This window comes from Panthera uncia, chromosome D4 (assembly GCF_023721935.1).
Source record: "Panthera uncia isolate 11264 chromosome D4, Puncia_PCG_1.0, whole genome shotgun sequence".
NCBI classification, from domain to species: domain Eukaryota; kingdom Metazoa; phylum Chordata; class Mammalia; order Carnivora; family Felidae; genus Panthera; species Panthera uncia.
The window spans coordinates 60,617,488-60,637,877 of record NC_064807.1 but is presented as its reverse complement, the minus strand read 5'-3'; the positions used below and the strand labels follow the sequence as shown (position 1 = coordinate 60,637,877).

Here is a 20,390-nt window from a genome sequence, read left to right as displayed (position 1 = left end):
TTCTAGGAAAACTGGGAAATTCACAAATAAATCGAAGTTAACATTTTTCCTGAGCAACCAATGGATCAAAGAATGAATAAAAGGAAAACAAAGTATCTTGAGACCAAAATGAAATAAAACACACCAAAACTTATAGAATGCAGCAACAACAGTTTTAAGAGGGAAGTTCAGAGTAATAAATGCCTACATTAAGAATCAAGAAAGATCTCAACAAAACTAAAAGGCAACCAACGGAATGGGAAAAGATATTTGCAAATGACATATCGGACAAAGGGCTAGTATCCAAAATCTATAAAGAGCTCACCAAACTCCACACCCAAAAAACAAATAACCCAGTGAAGAAATGGGCAGAAAACATGAATAAACACTTCTCTAAAGAAGACATCCGGATGGCCAATAGGCACATGAAAAGATGTTCAACGTCGCTCCTCATCAGGGAAATACAAATCAAAACCACACTCAGATATCACCTCATGCCAGTCAGAGTGGCCAAAATGAACAAATCAGGAGACTATAGATGCTGGAGAGGATGTGGAGAAACAGGAACCCTCTTGCACTGTTGGTGGGAATGCAAATTGGTGCAGCCGCTCTGGAAAGCAGTGTGGAGGTTCCTCAGAAAATTAAAAATAGACCTACCCTATGACCCAGCAATAGCACTGCTAGGAATTTATCCAAGGGATACAGGAATGCTGATGCATAGGGGCACTTGTACCCCAATGTTTATAGCGGCACTCTCAACAATAGCCAAATTATGGAAAGAGCCTAAATGTCCATCAACTGATGAATGGATAAAGAAATTGTGGTTTATACACACAATGGAATACTACGTGGCAATGAGAAAGAATGAAATATGGCCTTTTGTAGCAATGTGGATGGAACTGGAGAGTGTGATGCTAAGTGAAATAAGCCATACAGAGAAAGACAGATACCATATCGTTTCACTCTTATGTGGATCCTGAGAAACGTAACAGAAACCCATGGGGGAGGGGAAGGGAAAAAAAAAAAAAAAGAGGTTAGAGTGGGAGAGAGCCAAAGCATAAGAGACTGTTAAAAACTGAGAACAAACTGAGGGTTGATGGGGGGTGGGAGGGAGGGGAGGGTGGGGGATGGGTATTGAGGAGGGCACCTTTTGGGATGAGCACTGGGTGTTGTATGGAAACCAATTTGACAATAAATTTCATATATTAAAAAAAAAAAGAATCAAGAAAGATCTGATAACCTACTCTTTAAGAAAGTAGGAAAAGAACAAACTAAGTCCAAAGTTAGAAGGAAGGAAATAATAAAGATTAGAGCAGAAATAAGAGCAGGAAAACAACAGAAGATTAACAAAACGAAGACTTGGTTCTTTGAAAAGAAACAAAATTGAAAAAACTTTAGCTAGACTAACCAAGGCAAAAAGAGAGATGATCCAAATCAAAATTATGATTAAAAAAGGAGACATTACAACTGATCCCCAATAGAAAGGCAAAGGACCATAAGATACTACTATGAACTGGAACAACCATAAGATGCTATATGACAAACTGGACAACGTAGAAGTAATGGAAGTTATTAGAAACCTGTAAGACTGAATCAAGAAGAAACAAAGTATATAGTCAATGTTCTACATCATGTTAATAAAATCATACGATTATCACAATAGACGCAGAAAAAGCATTTTTACAAAATTTGACATCTGTTCATGGTAAAAATTTAACAAATTAGGTATATAAGAAATGTACCTCAACATAATAACGGCAACATGACAAGTCCACAGTTAACATCAGTGGTGAAAAGTTGAAAACTTTTCCTCTGAGAATGGGAACAAGACCAGGGTGCCCACTCACAACTCCTATTCAACACAGTACTGGAAGTCCTAGCTAGAGCAGTCAGGCAAGAAAAAGAAATAAAAGGCATCACATAAAGAAAGGAAGAAGTGACTCTGTCTCTATTTGCAGATGATTTTACATATAGAAAAACTTCATGACTCCAGAAAGTGTTAGAGCTAATGAACAAATTCAGTAGAGTTGTAGGATACAAAGTTAACATACAAAAATAAGTGACATTTCCATACACTAAAAAATTATCTGCAAAACTAATAAAATGACCCCCATTTACAACAGCACCAAAAACAGTAAGATAGGAATAAATTCAACTGAAGAAGTGAAAGATCTCTACTGAAAACTACAAAACACCGATGAAATAAATTGAAGACACAAATAAATAGAAAGATATTCTGTCTTCTTGGATTGCAGGAATATTATAACATCCATAGTACCCAAAGTCATCTATAGATTCAGTGAAATCCCTATTAAGATTCCAGTGGCATTTTTTATAGAAGTAGGAAAAACAATTATAAAATTTATATGGAACCATAAAAGTACCCAAATAGCCAAAGCAATCCTGAGAAAGAAGAACAAAGAGAGAAGTATCATACTTCCTGATTTCAAGCTTTATTATAAACTCATAGTAATCAAAACAGTATGGTACCAGCATAAAAATAGATGCATAGACCAATGGAAGAGAACTAAAATCCTAGAAATAAACCCATGCGTATATGGTCAATTATATTTGACAAGGGAGCCAAGCACACTCCATGGAGGAAAGACCATTTGTTTTATAGATGGTGCTGGAAAAACTGGATATTCACACGTAAAAGAATGAAACTAGACCCCTATCTTACACCACTCACAAAAATAGACTTGATATGGATTAAAAAGCCTTAAATGTAAGACCAGAAATTCCTAAAAGAAAACCCAGGAAAAAAGCCCCCTGACAGGTATGTTGCCAGATTTGTTTTGTTTTTGTTTGTTTTGGATAGGACACTGAAAGCACAAACAAACAAGCAGGGCTACAAAGTAAAAAGATTCAGCACAGCAAAATAATCAACAAAATTAAAAGACAACTATGGAAGAGGAAAAATATTTACAACTCATGTATCTGATAAGAGGTTATTATCTAAAATATATAAGGAACTCCTACAACTAAATAGCAAAAAACCCCAAATAATCCATTGATAAAAATGGGCAAAGGACCTGAATAGACATTTTTCCAAAGAAGATACATGAATGGACAACAGGTACACAAGAAGGTGCTCAACATCATTAATAATAGGGGAAATACAAATCAAAATCACAATGATATACCACATCATGTCTGTTAGGATGGCAATTATCAAAAGACAAGAGGTAACAAATGTTGGTGAGGGTGTGCAGAAAATGGAAGTCTTGTGCACTGTTGATGGGACAGTAAATTGGTTTGGCCACTATGGAAAGCAGTATGGATTTCCCTCAAAGAGTTAAAAATAGAGCTACCATATGATGCATCAATTCCACTTCTGGGGATTTATATAGAAGGAGATGAAAAACTGTTGAGATACCTGCATCTCCACGTTCACATTAGCATTATTTACAATAGGCAAGACATGGAAGTGTCCACCCATGGGTGAATCAATAAAGAAATGGTGGTGTATATACACAGTAGAATATTATTCAGCCATAAAAAGAAGGAAATGCTGCCATTTGTGGCAACACGGATGGCCCTTGAGGGCATTATGCTAAGTGAAGTCAGAAAGAAATACTGTATGGTTTTACTCTTACGTGTAATCTTAAAAGATCAAATTTGTGGTTACCAGAGGCAACGGGTGAGGGGAGGAGGAACTGGGTGTAGATGATCCAAAAGATACACACTTACAGTTATGAGATAAATAAGTGCTGGGGATATAATGGACAACATGATAACTATAGTTAACACTGCTTTATGGTCTATATGAAAGTTGATGAGAGTAAATCCTAAAAGTTCTCATCACAAGGGGAAAAAAAACCCCAATTTAAGTATCTCCCTGAGATAATGGATGTTAACTAAACTTATTGTGGTAATCATTTCATAGGAATCATATATGTAAGCCAAGTCATTATGCTGTACACCTTATACAAGGCTGTAGGTCAGTTACAGCTCAATGAAACTGGTGGGGAAAGAGGCTGAGTAACTTGCAGAAGGTCTCACAGCTAGAGCCAGGAGAGACCAACATTCAAACTCGGTGCCGTCTGGTCTAACAGCCAAATACTGCTAAGGACTTTGATCTGTACTATGTACTTAGTGGGCATCGGCAAAGGGTTTTAAAAAGGATGGCAAAAGTAAGAGCTGTATTTTACTAGGTTCAGTCTGTTGCAGGGTGGGGCCTGGAGTGGGAGAAAGGTATGGGGCATGGGGATGATGGCTGTCTTTACATCTAACGTTGGGTTGGTGGGGTCTATCCCACATGCACTCTAAAACTTACTGAACACAGCTGTTTTGGAGCCTCTCAAGGAAACCTGCATCACTGTTCATTATCGGGTTGGTAGCTGATGAGTTACTAGTGAGCTTATAAGGTGCTGCAGAAAGCAACAGGCCCCATGTCTGATTTTACCATACACCAAATGGGAAATGACGTCTTCCTGAAGTCTGCTGAGAAGTCTTTGTGGTACTAGGCGCAGGTACTAGGTACTTCTCTCTTGCCCTAAAGGCCAATTTCACTCAAACTGCATGACTCTTCTTTTTCCTGTAGCATGCCAAACCAGGCACCTCTCTACTAGAGTATAGATCACGCTTCCAAAAAGCCAACTATGGAGAAAAGCTGGAGATAACGGGGCAATACTGCTCCATAGTTCGGCTTCTTTGGTTTGTGGGCAGAAAACTCACTGGGAAGCCCAGGTGTTGGCTTTCACTGTGTACAGCTTCCACCTAATCGATAGCGGAATGCAGACTTTTGAGTCTCTGTCCAGATGATAGGATGGTGCCAGGGGTTAGAGTAACAGCCTCTGTTCTTCTATTTTCAAGGAAAATAGCACTTCTGGTTTGTTGAGAGTCCTAAGATGCCCAGTCATCCCTATCAGCCCAGGGCTCACGGCTCTCCTTATGGTCCAGCCCGGCCTTGCTTACTGACCTCACAACATGCTAGAGAAGAGCTGATAGGAAGGTAGTTTACAAATGTTTAGATTAAGACGGAAGTGTTTAACACAACAACTGCTCTCAGCCACAGCAACTCTCCAGCCTCACTTAGGTCATCCAGTATCCAGTTTCAACATTGAAAATAAAGTCTTGATTGGTAATAAGATTCACACGTTAAGACTAAGCCTCACTCACCGCCTCAGGGCCCAAGGTTCACACTGCTCGCCCTACCCCTGCCCGTTTCCCAGTCTGCCCGTCTCTGTCCTCAACATGTCTCCTATGATAGTCTGCATTTGTGGAGCACGCATGTGCCAAGTCCTGTGCTCTACCCCACCCCTCGTTGGTCCTTAGGTTTCGTGTCAGACACCATACCCTGCTCCAGGACAATGCTGTGAGCTCCCATACTTAAAACAGAAGACGCACAGGCTGTATAACAGAATCAATGGAACTGTTTCTACTGTCACCAGACATGCGACTTCCCACAATGAGCAGCATCCCACAATCCCTTTGGGAGTCAAAGTCCCATCTCAGAATTGCACAATGGTGCAGCCAGAGGGCCTGTGTAATTGCCTCCCCAGATGGGCCTACAGACTATGAGCCCACTGTTCCTGGGGGGATGACTGAAGGCTCATTTGCTGCTATGCACACTTACGGACAGGACCTGTCAGCTTCTGACTCTTCAAAGGAGTCAAAGAAACAGCTTGACTGGAAGGCATTTCAGCTAGGGAGCAGCTGTGGGGCCTGATATGGTACACCTTGTTGGCTTGTTTCGATCCCAAGTTTCAGCTGAAATACTTAAAAAGTTCCTCTGGGACGGTAGCCAGTGCACATCCTGGCAGAACTCCCCAAGGAGGGAGAGCAAGGACCATCCCCATCTATGGCTTCAGAGTCAGACTATCTCCGCTTCAAGCCAGTACAGCACTTATTAGCTCTGCAACCTTGGTGGGTTGATTAAGTTCTCTGTGCTTCAGTTTCCTCATCTGTGAAATGGGGGATAAGAACAGTGCCTCACACGGTTATTGGGAAGGATTAAATCCGTTAACACAGTGCTCGCTTCGGCAGCACATACTAAAATTGGAATGACACAGAGAAGATTAGCGTGGCCCCTGCACAAGGATGACACACAAATTCATGAAGCGTTCCATATTTAAAAAAAAAATGTTAACACACATAAAACTACTTAGAACAGCATCTGGCACAAGTGCTTAATAACGCCAAGTACTAGTATTAATGACAGTAATAAAACATCCCCCTGTAACAACATTACCTTGACGAGCTCGAGCACCATCCAGGCAGCCCTTTTCCCCCAGCCTGTTCTAAGGTGAGGAGCGTGAGGCCGGCCTCCGCTGCTCTTATCTTGACCACTGCAAACACTGCCTTTACTGAGAACATATGGGAAAGGCCCTTGAGTCCGAGCTTCAAGTGCCTGATCTGTATCACCAGGACAAGTCATGTTTCCTGAGACCATTTGCTTGCCTGAAAAAATGGGAACACTGATCCCTATCGTGATGGCTTCCTGGGATGGCTGGGAGAGCAAAGGGGTTCAGGCAGGAGGTGACTTTATAAGACCAGCAGCTTGAACGGACACGAGGACCCACTGTAGCAAAGGCCGTGCCAGCATGGAGCAGATCGCCCGGCTTCCGGCCAGGCAGCCCTTGACACCACAGTCCCTGAGGCCTCTCCCTGGATCTCACAAGAACCTCTCCCGCTCTCTCCTCTTTCTCTGCCAACGTTAGGGTCTCTCTGCCCTTTTATCTCCTGACAAGGGTGTTGACATGCGGCACACCTGTGCTCGCAGTGATTTGCTTGCTTTGTTCCCCCCGTCAACCTTCCTCTCTCTGGAGATGGAGGCCACCTGACCCCCAGCTGCGGGCAGTGGCTCCAGCCCTCCCCCAGACGCTGGTCATTACTAAGGCCTAATGTAGATTTAGGCCCTAGTGGGGCCTGCAGATAGATGGAGGAGACTATGAAATATGTGAAAAACTGGTCGCAAAGGACTCCTCCGGTCCTCCCGAGATTCCTGCCTGGAGAGATCTGTCTCCGTATTTCAGGGAGCCTCCACCACTACTCCTAGCACCTACCCAACATTCCAAGCTTGGCAGGTGCTCTCACAGGTTGTTGCAATATGTTTAATACTCAGCCCCTGAACCGCACCCTGGCTTAGGTACTTGGGGTGTGACTAATTTGTGGGTAGTAAAAACATAAAAAGAAAAATAAAATATCTTCCACGGGTAGTACTTTAGAAATTACGAAGTGCACACTATCTCACTCAGCAGCCTGCCGTATAAACAGGATGGGTGCAGCGATTACTAAATCCTATTTTACAGGTGAGGAAACTGAGGGTCAGGGAGGCCACGTGATTTGCCCGAGGTCAGATAACTTGTCAGAAACCTGAAACTCAGGCTTCCTGGTTACACACTGAGGCTTTTTTCCTTGACTCCAGGCTATCCTGGGTGCTTCCTACCTTTCTTGGCAAAAACATCTTCCAAATAGCTCATCCAATGTAAATAACTAGGACCTACACGTGAGTGAATTTTATGGGCAGGTTCAGTAAAATTGGCCTTGCGCCAGCACGTGGAATTCACTAGAAAATGCCACTTGAGCACAGGGCGTGTCATGTTAGGAGCATCAGGACAACCACAGAATCAGAGACTCGTGGCACCCCCATCGTCCTACCTTCTCCAGGCCCGCTGGATGACCGCGGCCGCCTTGTTCTTCTTGCGAAACAGCTCTTTCCTGCTCCTTTCTCTCTGGATTATCTGCAGCCGCAGTTCTACGGGGAGAAGGTCAATACTGACACTCTGCCCAGAGAGGGGACCAGGTGCTGGATCAGTCTCCTTGGATAGCTGGGTGTCCTCAGACAGGGCAGATGTTCCCAGCTTCCTGACTCCTGACCTCAACACCTCTGTGCTCTGTGGCAAATCTGAGTAGATCCCTCCTGCGAGCTTGTCCTGTGTCACTTTGTTTCTTGGTGTCCGATGGTGGAGAGGATGCTGCCCAGCGTGGACCACCTCCCCCTTGGCACTGCCAGGCCGGCTAGAACCAGCCGGGGAGCCCCTTCCTCCTCTGAGCTCTTGAATGCGCCTTTTCTGGGAAGCACACCTGGCCTTGGGTGCTGGGTCCTGCCGCCTGCCAGGCTTCCAGTGGCCATCCTGCTGTGGAAGGCTTGCAGCTGCCCAACCGGGGTCCTCTCCTTCCTCATCAGGCCCAGCCGCCCTGATACAGGAGGGCTGCTTCAAGAAGCCTTTCCCCTTGTCACACCGCCGCTCACCAACTGTCTCACCTCCGGACTTCTCAACAGAGGAGACTCCCGGATGCCTGTTTCCATCATTGCCTTTACTGGGGCTGAAGTGGACACAGGCAGATCGGCCTTTAGAGTGTTCTCTGGATGATTCTTGGGGAGATAAGGAAAAAAGGAAAGAATATTTATTGTCCCAAACTTATATAGTAGGGCAATTCTGCCCATTTTTTCACATAAAATACTCACACTTGTCCGATAGCTTCACCATGATAGTAGTGACTCTAATCAGAAAAAAACCGTTCAACTTCTATTTCTAGCAATGGAATGTTAGATAACCTGAAATCCTTCCCATTACAAGAACCTACAAATGCTGGGGTGCCTGGGTGGCTCAGTCAGTTGAGTGTCCGACTTCAGCTCAGGTCACGATCTCGCGGTCCGTGAGTTTGAGCCCCACGTTGGGCTCTGGGCTGACGGCTCGGAGCCTGGAGGCTGCTTCCGATTCTGGGTCTCCCTCTCTCTCTGCCCCTCCCCCATTCATGCTTTGTCTCTCTCTGTCTCAAAAATAAATAAACGTTAAAAAAAATTAAAAAAAAAAAGAACCTACAAATGCTGACTAAAGTACAATAAACACTCTCTTACAAGCACCATAGTGCCTTCAAGAAAATAAAGGAAATCCTTGGGAGGCCAAAAATAAAGAGAAAACTGAAAATCTGGGTGTTAAGCATGTGAGCTGATCCAGCAGCCGTCTGGGCAGATAGTAGCGGTGGAGTGGGCAACGGTTGGTCTTATTAAATATCTGGCTGTGCACATCCTGACAAGGACAGAAAATGAGGGCTTGCAGGCAGATAGTTAGCTAGAACCATGACCCTGCATGAAGCCAGGACTCCTGATGGGGTAAATCCTTTGGGAAATGATAGTCCAGATTAAAAAAAAAAAATCTAACTGCCAGCACTGGGAAACAACAAGCAAGGTTGTCTTAGCCTGGGTTCTGGATGGGGGAAAGAGTCTCCTTTGAAAATTCGAAACCCAAGTTCTCTGCCTCACGTGGTTTCATTTTCATTTATTCTTAACCCATAGGAAAAATTCATATAAGAACCAAGATGGTGGTGCAAGATGCTTTGTAGAAGCAAACACAATATTGCTTTAACATGGCATTCCCTCAACTCAGGCCACACAGAGGGGTCCTTCTGAAAATGACTTCATAATCCGAAATTATAAAATGCATGAGGAAACAATCTACCATGAATGAGTTAACAGACACAATAGCATTATTAGACTGGCAAGAACTTAGCTAATAGAATAGTATGCACACACACACACACACACACACACACATGAACTGATTAAACACACAAAAGAATTTAAAAATAAGAGGAAAGAACACACCTATTTGAAAAATCACTAAATACAACATCTAAAATGAAACATTTTAGACTCAATGTAAAAAGGAATGCAGGAACTTCTATAATGGCACAATTGAGGCATACTCACCACTGAGGACAATAGAAAAGCCTAACAAAATATTACAAACCACCTGTCTGAAGACATCAAAAGGCTAACAAGTCAGGAAAAATAGGGGGCCAAGACACAGGAGAAGCAGGTAACCAACAGAGATGAGCAAGGCATTTGGGGCCATATGTTCCTAGGGGAATCATTTCCTCAAGGTCTAGAGGACAACATTTGGGAGTCCAGAACCTTGCAAGAAGCATTCTTTTGGACTGGAACCCTGGAGGGCTCTATTTTAGGAGAAAAGGGGAATGCGTGGTAAATTGACCCTTGCAGCGACTGAGTGCAGCTTTGCATCATCTCAGTTCTGGAGACTGGGTTAAGGTGATCTCGGGTTGTTCATTCTGGAGACCGGATTAAGGTGATCTTGGATTGTTCACACTCCTAAATGCCTGCTGGGAGCCAATGCAAATCCTTTCTGGAGGAATTAATATCATCTTAGGTCTCAAGTTATTTCTATAGTTCTTTATATTAAATGTCTACCACTCAATCAAAGATATGCAGGCAGATAAGAAGACAAGACAATAAAAATGGACACACAGGGTATCCAGATAATGTGTTTTCAGAAACAGACTTTCAAATAACTATTTTGCAGTGCAAAAAAGTATCCAAACTAGCTACTCTTCATGTAAGACAAAAGGGGATATAAGAAAATATCCTTGTATCTCATTTGTGTTTTTTTAAATGTTAAAATATTTATTTTTGAGAGAGAGAGAGAGAGAGAGAGAGACAGAACACAAGTGGAGGAGGGGCAGAAAGAGAGGGAGACACAGAATCCGAAGCAGGCTTCAGGCTCTGAGCTGTCAGCACAGAGCCCCATGTGGGGCTCGAACTCATGAGCCCTGAGATCATAATCTGAGCAGAAGTCGGATGCTTAACCAACAGAGAGCCACCCAGGCACCCCTTTGTATCTGCTCATTTCTATAAAAGAAATATAGAAAGGATAAACCAGAAACTGAAGAGATTGGGTACTTACTGGGATGGGTCAGGAAAGGGATAGAAAGAAGAGGGAAATGGGAACTGGGTAGTGGGCCTGGGGGAGAGCAATGCTTCTCTGTTCATATCTTTTTGTACAGCTCTGACTTTTAGAACCATTATAATGGTTCACATACACCAAAAAAAGCCCCAATTAATTAATAAGATGCCACTACACACCTATTAGAATGGTTAAAAACCCAAAAACACGGAAAACACCAAATGCTGAAGAGGCTGTAGAACAACAGGAACTCTTCACTCATTGCTGGTGGGAATGCAAAATGGTGCAACCACTTTGGAAATAGTGTGGCGGTTCCATACACAACCATTCTTACCATACAATCACGTAATTGTGCTCTGTCATTTACCCAAATGAATTTAAAACTTATGTCCACCCAAAAAAACCTGCACGTGGATGTTGAGGGTAGCTTTATTCATAATTTACAAAACTTGGAAGCAACCAAGATGTACTTCAGTAGCTGAATAGATGGTTAAACTGTGATACCTTCAGACAATGGAATATTATTCAGCACTTAGCAGAAATGAATGGAAAGGAAATAAGTGCGAAACAGGAATGAGCTATCAAGCCATGGAGGATATTCCCAAGTGAAATATTACTTCCCTTGCACGAATATCACTAGTGCACATTAGTAGGCGAAAAAGAAGCCAATCTGAAAAGACTACCTATTGTGTGATCCCAACTAAATGACCTTTTGGAAACAGGCAAAACTATGGAGATAGTAAATGGATCAGTGGTTGCCAAGGGCTCAAGGGAGGGAAGGATACTTAGGCAGAGCACCGGGGATTCAGAGGGCAGTGTGATAGTTAATTCTGTGTGTGAACTTGACTGGGATAAGGGACATCCAGACAGCTGGAAAACATTATTTCTGCATGTGTCTGTGAGCGTGTCTCCAAAAGAAATTAGCATTTGAATTGGCAGACTGAGTAAAGGAGGTTGCCCCCACCAATGCAGGTGGGCAACATCTAGTCTACCGAGGGCCTTAATAGAACAGGAAGTTGGAGGAAGGGGAAATTTGCTCTCTTTGCTTGAGCTGGGACAGCGTCACCTGCCCTTAGACACAGGAGTTCCTGGTTTTCCAGCTTTCAGACTTGCATCAGGACTTCTACCATCAGCCCACTCATCCCCTTGATTCTCAAGCCTGGGGACTCGGCCTCACACCATCTGCTCCCCTGCTTCTGAAGCTTTCAGATTCACTGAATCATACCGCCCGCTTTCCTGGTTCTCCAGTTTGGAGGTAGCAGATCGTGGGACTTTTCAGCCTCCATAATCAAGCGAGCCAATTTCTATAACAAACCTCCTCTTTTATATATATCCTATTGGTTCTGTTTTTCTGGAGAATCCTGACTAGCACAGGCAGTGAAACTATTCTGTATGACACTGTAATTAATGGTGGATACATTATACATTTGTCAAAGCCTACACCAGGCATGAAGTCTGATGTAATTTGTGGGCTTCATGTGATAAGAATGTATCAATGTAGGCTTATCACTTTTAACAAATGTACCACTCTGGTATAGGATGTTGATAGTGGGGGCGTATGCATGTGTTGGGGGCCAGGAGTGTATGGCCTTTCTGTTTCAATTTTGCTGTAACCTAAAACTGCTCTAAAAAGTAATCTCTATTTTTTAAAAACATTTTTAGTTATTTTATTTATTTTAATTTTTAAGCTTATTTATTTATTTTGAGAGACAGAGACAGAGAGCAAGCAGGGGAGGGGCAGAGAGAAAGGCAGAGAGAGAATTCCAAGTAGGCTCCATACTGTCAGCACAGAGTCCGATGTGGGACTCGATCTCATGAACTATGAGATCATGACCTGAGCTGAAATCAAGAGTCAGACGCTTAAGTGACTGAGCCACCCAGGTGCCCCTAAAAAGTAAACTCTATTAAAAGGAAAAAAAAATAAGAGGTACAAACTTCCAGTTCTAAAATGAATAAGTCACAGGATGAAAAGTCCAGCAGAGGAAAGATAGTCAATAATATTATAATAGGGTTGTATGGTGACAGATGGTAGCTACCCTTGTGACCAGCATTGCATAATGTACAGAACTGTCCAATCACTGGGTTGTAACCCTGAAACTAATGTAACATTGTATATCAACCACACCTCAATAAAGAAAAGGAAAAATAATGGAGACAGATGATATTAGATACTATTAACTAGTAATAAAATAATGTGATTTGGGTATTAATATAGATAGATTAGTGAGAAAAAAGACAAAGCTAAAAATATACCCATTTGTGAAAGTATATAATAAACATAGTATTAAATTTTTAAAAATGTTTATTTATTTATTTTTGAGAGAGAGGAGAGAGAGAACAAGTGGGGAAGGGTCAGAGAGAGAGGGAGACATAGAATCTGAAGCAGGCTCCAGGCTCCGAGCTGTCAGCACAGAGCCCGACACAGGGCTAGAACTCACAAACTGTGAGATCATGACCTGAGCCTAAGTCGGACGCTCAACCGACTGAGCCACCCATGCACCCTTGATAGCATTTTTAATTTGTGGGTGTGGACCCAGAGAGGGATGCTGTACCCCTCCTGAAGCCGTCATTCACAAAGCCCACTGCCAATTTTGCAGCTCCATGTATATGGCTATTACTCCATGAAGATCATTCCATGTATATGGCTAGAACAACTGCCTATTATCTAAAAAGAAGTCATTAGATTCCATCCCTATATAAAAAATTAAATTTGAGATAATAAAAATTGCTGTGTTTGTTAGATCTTGAAGTTGGAAAAACCTTTTCTTTTCTTTTCTTTTTTTTCTTTTTTAATGTTTATTTATTTCGAGGGAGAGAGAGAGACAGAGTGTGAGAAAGGGAGGGGCAGAGAGAGAGGGAGACACAGAATCCGAAGAAGGCTCCAGGCTCCAGCACAGAGCCCGATGTGGGGCTCGAACTCGCCAACCATGAGATCATGACCCGACCCAAAGTCAGACACTTAACTGACTGAGCCACCCAGGAGCCCCATGGGAAAATCCTTTCTTAGCATAAAATCACAAGAAGAAAAATCTCAAAAGGAAAAATTAAACAGAATTAAAAGGTAAAATAAAAAAAGACATTCACTATCTATGATAGACAAAGGTTACTATTTTTATTATGTAACAAACTTTTAGAAATATTAAGAAAATTGGGGCTCCTGGGTGGCTCAGTCGGTTAAGCATCCGACTTCGGCACAGCTCATGATCTCGCGGTTTGTGAGTTCGAGCCCCACATTGGGCTCTGCACTGACAGCTCAGAGCCTGGAGCCTGCTTTGGATTCTGTCTCCCTCTCTCTCTGCCCCTCCCCTGCTCACGCTCTGTCTCTCTCTGTCTCAAAAATAAATAAACATTAAAAAAAAAGGAATATTAAGAAAATGAAAAACCAATATAAAAATTGACAGAGGACATCTGTGAACAGTCCAGAAAATAAATACACAAAGCCAATGAAAATATGACAAAATTCTATCCTGCTAACTAGGATTCAATAAAACCATTATTTGCCTAAATGTTTGGAGAGAGTTTGGTTGTTGTTTCTTTGCTTTTAAAAGGGTATATGACTTGGGAATGCAAACTGGTGCAGCCACTCTGGAAAACAGTATGGAGTTTCCTCAAAAAATTAAAAACAGAACTACTCTACGATCCAGCAATTGTACTACTAGGTATTTATCCAAGGGATACAGGTATGCTGTTTTGAAGGGACACATGCACCCCTCTGTTTATAGCAGCACTATCAACAATAGCCAAAGTATGGAAAGAGCCCAAATGTCCATTGATGGATGAATGGATAAAAAAGATGTGGTATATATATATGTGTATACACACACACACACACACACACACACACACACACACACACTGGAGTATTACTCGGCAATCAAAAAGAATGAAATCTTGCCATTTGCAACTACGTGGATGGAACTGGAGGGTATTATGCTAAGTGAAATCGGTCAGTCAGAGAAAGACAAATATCATATTACTTCACTCATATGAGGACTTTAAGAGACAAAACAGATGAACATACAGGAAGGGAAGCAAAAATAATATAAAAACAGGGAGGGGGACAAAACATAAGAGACTCTTTTTTTTTTTTTTAACGTTTATTTATTTTTGAGACAGAGAGAGACAGAGCATGAACGGGGGAGGGTCAGAGAGAGGGAGACACAGAATCTGAAACAGGCTCCAGGCTCTGAGCTGTCAGCACAGAGCCCGACGCGGGACTTGAACTCACTGACCGCGAGATCATGACCTGAGCCGAAGTCGGCCGCTTAACCGACTGAGCCACCCAGGCGCCCCTAAGAGACTCTTAAATATACAGAACAAACAGAGGATTGCTGGAGGGGTTGTGGCAGGGGGGATGGGCTAAATGGGTAAGGGGCTTAAGGAATCTACTCCTGAAATCATTGTTGCACCATGTGCTAACTAACTTGGATGTAAATTATAAAAAATAAATAAATTATAGGGAAAAAAAAGGGTACGACAACCTTCTGCAACCTTCCTGGAATGAAATTTGAAAGGATGTTTAAAGAGCCATAAAAATTAGAGATGCACACAAAAATTTATATGAAAGTCTATTTAGCTTATATGTCCTACAACACAGACATGAATAAACAAGTCATGTTGTATTCATAATCTGATATAATACTAAGCAGCTAGTAACATTTTTGTTGAAAATAAGGAGACAATGTAAGAAGATCTCAAAACAGGATGCCCACAGTTTTCTGAATTAAAAAAAAGGAAAGTTCTAGGGGTGCCTGGGTGGCTCAGTTGGTTAAGTGACTGACTTCAGCTTAGGTCATGATCTCACAGTCCTTCGTTCGAGCCCCACATCAGGCTCTGTGCTGACAGCTCAGATCCTGGATCCTGCTTCTGATTCTGTGTCTCCCTCTCTCTCTGCCCCTCCTCTGCTCATGCTCTGTCTCTCTTCATCTCTGAAAAGTGAATACATGTTAAAAAAATTTAAAAAAAAAAAAAAGGAAAGTTGTAGTAGATGGAATGGAACCAAAGTTATAAGAGTTGTTAAGATTAAGGAAGATTTTTATTTATTTTTTGTTCTTTTATGTTTCAAAAATTGTTTTGTAATGGACATTAACTAATTTTGTAATTAGGAAAAACATCACTTCCTGTTTAAATAAAAAGTACCCAACTACAAAAAAAAAGGCCCAACAATTAAAATCAACTAGAATGTGGAAAGGAACTCAAAATGGAATATAAATAATAACAAACAAACCTAACTATCTTACAAATGAATTAGGTAACCACACTAAAAGGTGAAGAAGAAAACTGACCTAAGTAACTTCACAAAAACAGATTTTGGCTGAATACTATAAGGACAAAAAGGACAAAAAGTAATGTTTGTAAATACCGTGCTCTAGGTAGTAAGTTTGTCTCTTGCAGGGGTATGGGTTAGCAATTCTGAAACTGCTCTGCTGTATACTAGGATTGAACAAATAAACATGTATATCATAGATGAAAGGAGCCGATCTTTCACTGCTGGAGGGAGCACTTCAAATAGAAAAGAATAAACTCTGTGGTGTTGAATAGAATTGGAGGTATCATAAATATGAACTCATGGAGTGTGTGTGTGTGTATGTGTGTGCGTGCGTGTGTGTGTAATACTCATACACACAGCTAGATGCAGAAACAAATGTAAATAATTTTTAGCTCTGTCTGCTGAAAGGGCTTAGGAGCAATGGTACTCCAGTAGTAATATGCCTACCTAGCACTCAGATCTTGATTTCTTTAAAAAGATTTTTTTTAATGTGTATTTATTTTTTAGAGAGAGAGAGAGAGACAGACAGAGGCAAGTGGGGGAGGGGCAGAGAGAGAGGGAGACACAGAATCAGAAGCAGGCTCCAAGTTCTGAGCTGTCAGCAGAGCCCCACGTGGGGCTCGAACTCACCGGCCATGAGATCATGACCAGAGCTGAAGTCAGCTGCTTAACCCACTGAACCACCAAGGCACCCCCCCAGATCTTGATTTCTAATACCATTCTTCAACAAAGGGGACCAGGATTCACTGGAGAAGTGGTTAATTCCAGGGCTTTAAGGCGGGGGTAGAGATATGATGAGGTTTCATTTTTGAAGAGACCAATCTGTTCACAGAGAGGAAAATGGATTAGGGGAGCCAGAGCAGATAAGTAAAACCAGTTAGGAAGCTACTATAATAGTCCAAGTTAGAGATGAAGGTAAGAAGATGCCAGGCAGAATATATGGTGGTAGATGAGAGAGAGAAAATGGGTTTAAAAGATATTTAGGAAGTAAATGAGATAAGACCTGGTGACAGATGGGGCATGGGTGGTAAAGGAAAAGGAGATAAGGATTACTCCTGGACTGAACGTACAGATGGATGAGTATATCGTTAACCAGTACACAGAGCAGGTTTGCATAAAATTTTCATCTGTCCTGTCTTGGATAGGTTGGGTTTGCGACGCCTTTGAGACATCCAAGTGAAGACATAAGTCAATTGGAACAAGGAGAAGAGGTCAGGGAGTCTTTGGCATATAGGTGGTAACTGACATTTCTGCCTTACCCATTGTACACGTGCCGAATGTAAGGGCCCACGTACTCCCACCAGTCATACCCACTAGCTCGGCAGCCCATATGGTGAGAAATAAGATAACACCAGGGATGGCCCTTAAAACAGTGAGTTTCTCCTCCACTAGACTCTCCTGAAAACCACACTGACTCAAAGACAACTTTATCTTACCACCTCCCACAGGCCATCTGCTGTCAAGTCCTCTCAATTCTACTCTCCAGACCATCCTCTACTCTTCACCCTTCTGCTACTGTGTCTTAGTTAGGCCGTCTAAACCCAGCCTCCACTCAGTGATCTTCCTAAATATTATGTATCCTTCCTTCCCTACCTTTTATTTGAAATAATAATGAGGTTAATTATAATAACAGCTCATATTTATAGAGTGCTTTAGGCACTGTGTTTAAATCTTTTCATGGGTTATCTCATCAATGTTCACAAATTTCTAAGACAGGCAGTATTACCATCTATTATTATTATTACTATTATTTTTACAAATAAAGAAATGGATGCCTGAAGAGGTTAAGTAACTTGATCAAGATTATATAGCTAGTAAGTGGTAGGGTCTAAATGTGAACCTAGTTTATTTGGTTCTAAAGCTCATGCACTTAGCCATGATGCTCTCCACACTCTGTAAACAAGAGAGGAAGAATTACTATGTGAGAGAAGAAAGAAATCACTTACTAAGAGACCTTGGGCAAACTCCTCTTCCATGGCCTCAGTTTCCTGACTTGCGTTGAGAAGGCTGTACTAGATGCTTTCGAACGACCCTCAAGCTCTAACATCATCTATTTCTATGAGACAGGATGAAGGAGAAAAAGAAGTGGCCCACATTTCCCATCTCTGGGCTCCTGCTGGGATGCCCACCTCTCAAGGTCTACACTGTGTGAGTACTGATTGGCTGAAGCAGCTGAGACCCTTCTTCATGACCCTTCTTAGCCAAACACAAAGTAGCTCGGGGTGCCATCTGCCCAATTATGTTGGGGTTTCCCAGGAATACTGTGCTAGAGAAGCTCCAGTCCAACGGCCAGTCTTGATTCCTAGATATATCTCCCAATTTTCCTTTGCACTCTGGCCTCTTAGGCAGGTAAAGGAGGGCAAAGGCTGCCCATGAAACTGCAGCTCCCTCTCCTTACACCTGAATCAGGCTCACTGGCCTCCATTCCTCTTACTTTTCCCCCAAGTTTGGATGCTGGGCTTCTCTGAGGCACTGTCCATATATTTGAATCTGGCTCTTCCCAAAGGTTCTTTATTCAGGACACCAGTTCCTGCCCTCAGATAAATGAGGAGCTCCCCTGCTTCAGAAGTGCTAGGTACACAGAAATAAGAGACACATTGCTCCTTGTGGCCAAAGATTCTTTCCATCCCAGTGTAGAATGTGATTTTGCAACATCTTCAAACCAGAGGTGGAGTCTATGCCTCCATCCCCTTGAATGTGGACTGGCCTTGTGAGTTGATTAACAGAAGGTGGCAGAAATGATGCGAAAGTTTTGGAACCTAGGCCTCAAGAGAGCTTGTCACTTCTGGCTTTCTCTCTCTTAGAGCACTGCCCTGAGAACGATATGCAAGGAAGATGGTCTAACCTCCTGGAGGCTGAAAGGGCATGAGAAGGGAACTGAGACACCTTAGCCAACAGCCAGCACCAATGTGAAGGACGCCATCTTGGACTTCCTGGCCCAGCCAACCTTCCACCAGCCACATGAGTGAGCCATAGCAATCTAGGAGAGGAACTGCTCAGACAACCCACAGAATTGTGACAAATAATAAATCGTTGTTTTAAGTCACTCAGTTTTTGGGGTCTTGTTATGTCACTAGAGATAACTAACACAGAAACCAACAGCCTAACAAGAAAGAACCCATACATGGACTCGGACCGGTTAGTGAACAGAGCTGGAAAGGCAGTGAAGAGACTAGTAGCACAGGCTGAAGGAGCAAAGAGGAAATCACTACTGGAGTCTGGAGAATGGTCCATTGTATTATTCAGTGGCAGAATAAAGGGCAAAATTGGCATAAGTTACCTGTAGTGACTTAGAAGACAGAAAACATACCTAATGAATTTATAAACATGGTTTAGGAGATTTCCAGTTTCAATCACCAAAGAAAATATTAACTGGCCTTTTTAGCTGCGTATGATACGGTGTGGGGAGAAAGAAAGAAAATTAGGAAAGAACTTCTCAGTTTGCATGTGGAATCTAGAGGAAATATACAGAGCCTAAAATGTGCCGGGTTAGAAACTGCTTCCCATTTTCATTCTTTCCAGCCAGTGAAAGAGTCTCGTAGTAAAATACAACTTATGGATAAAGATCAAATCAAGAGAATTACTGTGCAACCCTGTATTAAGACCTCAAAAATATCTAAGATGGTGTGTTGTAGGCACTCTAAACAAAAGAACTTTAAGAACTTCAAGGGCATTTTACTACAGCAGCCTGAGCCACCCAAAATAGAGAGAGCCCTGTCTGGGAAATAATTATGGATGTAGTTTTTTTTTAATTAAAAATTTTTTTTGTAATACTTATTTATTTGTTCGTTCTTTCATTCATTCATTCATTCTGAGAGAGCACATGAGCGAGAGGGGTGGAGAGAGGGAGAGACAGAGAGAGAGAGAATCCAAAGCAGGCTCCACACTGTCAGTGTGTGGAGCCCTACATGGGGCTCAAACTCACAAACTGTGAGATTATGACCTGGGTCAAAACCAAGAGTCATATGCTTAACCGACTAAGCCACCCAGGCACCCCTGGATGTAGTTTTAGAACACGGAGTGAACCCAATCAGATCCATAGGAAACCCAGAAAGTTTCTGGGGTAATTGCATCACAAAGAGTATCACCAGCTTGAACTGCTGAGGCAGTTCAAAACAAACGGGAGCCTCTGGAACCTCAACTTCCTATTGATCGGAAATAGGCTGAGAAAGCTATTTAACTGCAACATGGGCTATGTCTTATGGAAAGGAAGACGTCTCAGAGAGCAGAACTGAAAGCCCAGGTGGAAGAGTCAAGTGACAAGGAGAATAATGGACTAGGAAACCACACACAGGGGTAAAACCATACCCTAATCAAGGAACATTCCATACTTCAGAGTAGGGAACCTGCTAAGGTATAGCCAGCTGGCTTTCAGAATTGCTATGGGCTAGTGACTGTTATGTGCCTCTCATTTCTCCCCTTTTGCAGCAAGGGTGTCTACTATGGTTATTTTGTCCCTGCCTCACCATTGCTTGTTGGGTGTGTTTGGG

At 42.3% G+C, this 20,390-nt stretch overlaps 1 protein-coding gene and 1 non-coding gene across 7 annotated transcripts in view; one reads left to right on the top strand and one right to left on the bottom strand.

Moving 5' to 3' along the window:
• Positions 1-20,390, bottom strand: part of INVS (inversin) — a 154,533-nt gene that overhangs the window by 9,132 nt on the left and 125,011 nt on the right. For 5 of the 6 annotated variants that reach the window (XR_007458966.1, XM_049635290.1, XM_049635297.1 and 2 more), the window contains one exon: positions 7,585-8,302. Coding sequence is in view for 5 of the 6 variants with exons in the window: in XM_049635290.1 (XP_049491247.1) it covers positions 7,585-8,302 (718 nt within the window). In the remaining variant the exon portion in view is untranslated. The remainder of the gene's footprint in view (positions 1-7,584; positions 8,303-20,390) is intronic. The other variant, XM_049635308.1, reaches the window with a different exon arrangement.
• On the top strand, positions 5,957-6,059 carry LOC125928332 (U6 spliceosomal RNA). Its single transcript, XR_007459634.1, has one exon. It is a non-coding gene; the product is annotated as a U6 spliceosomal RNA (small nuclear RNA).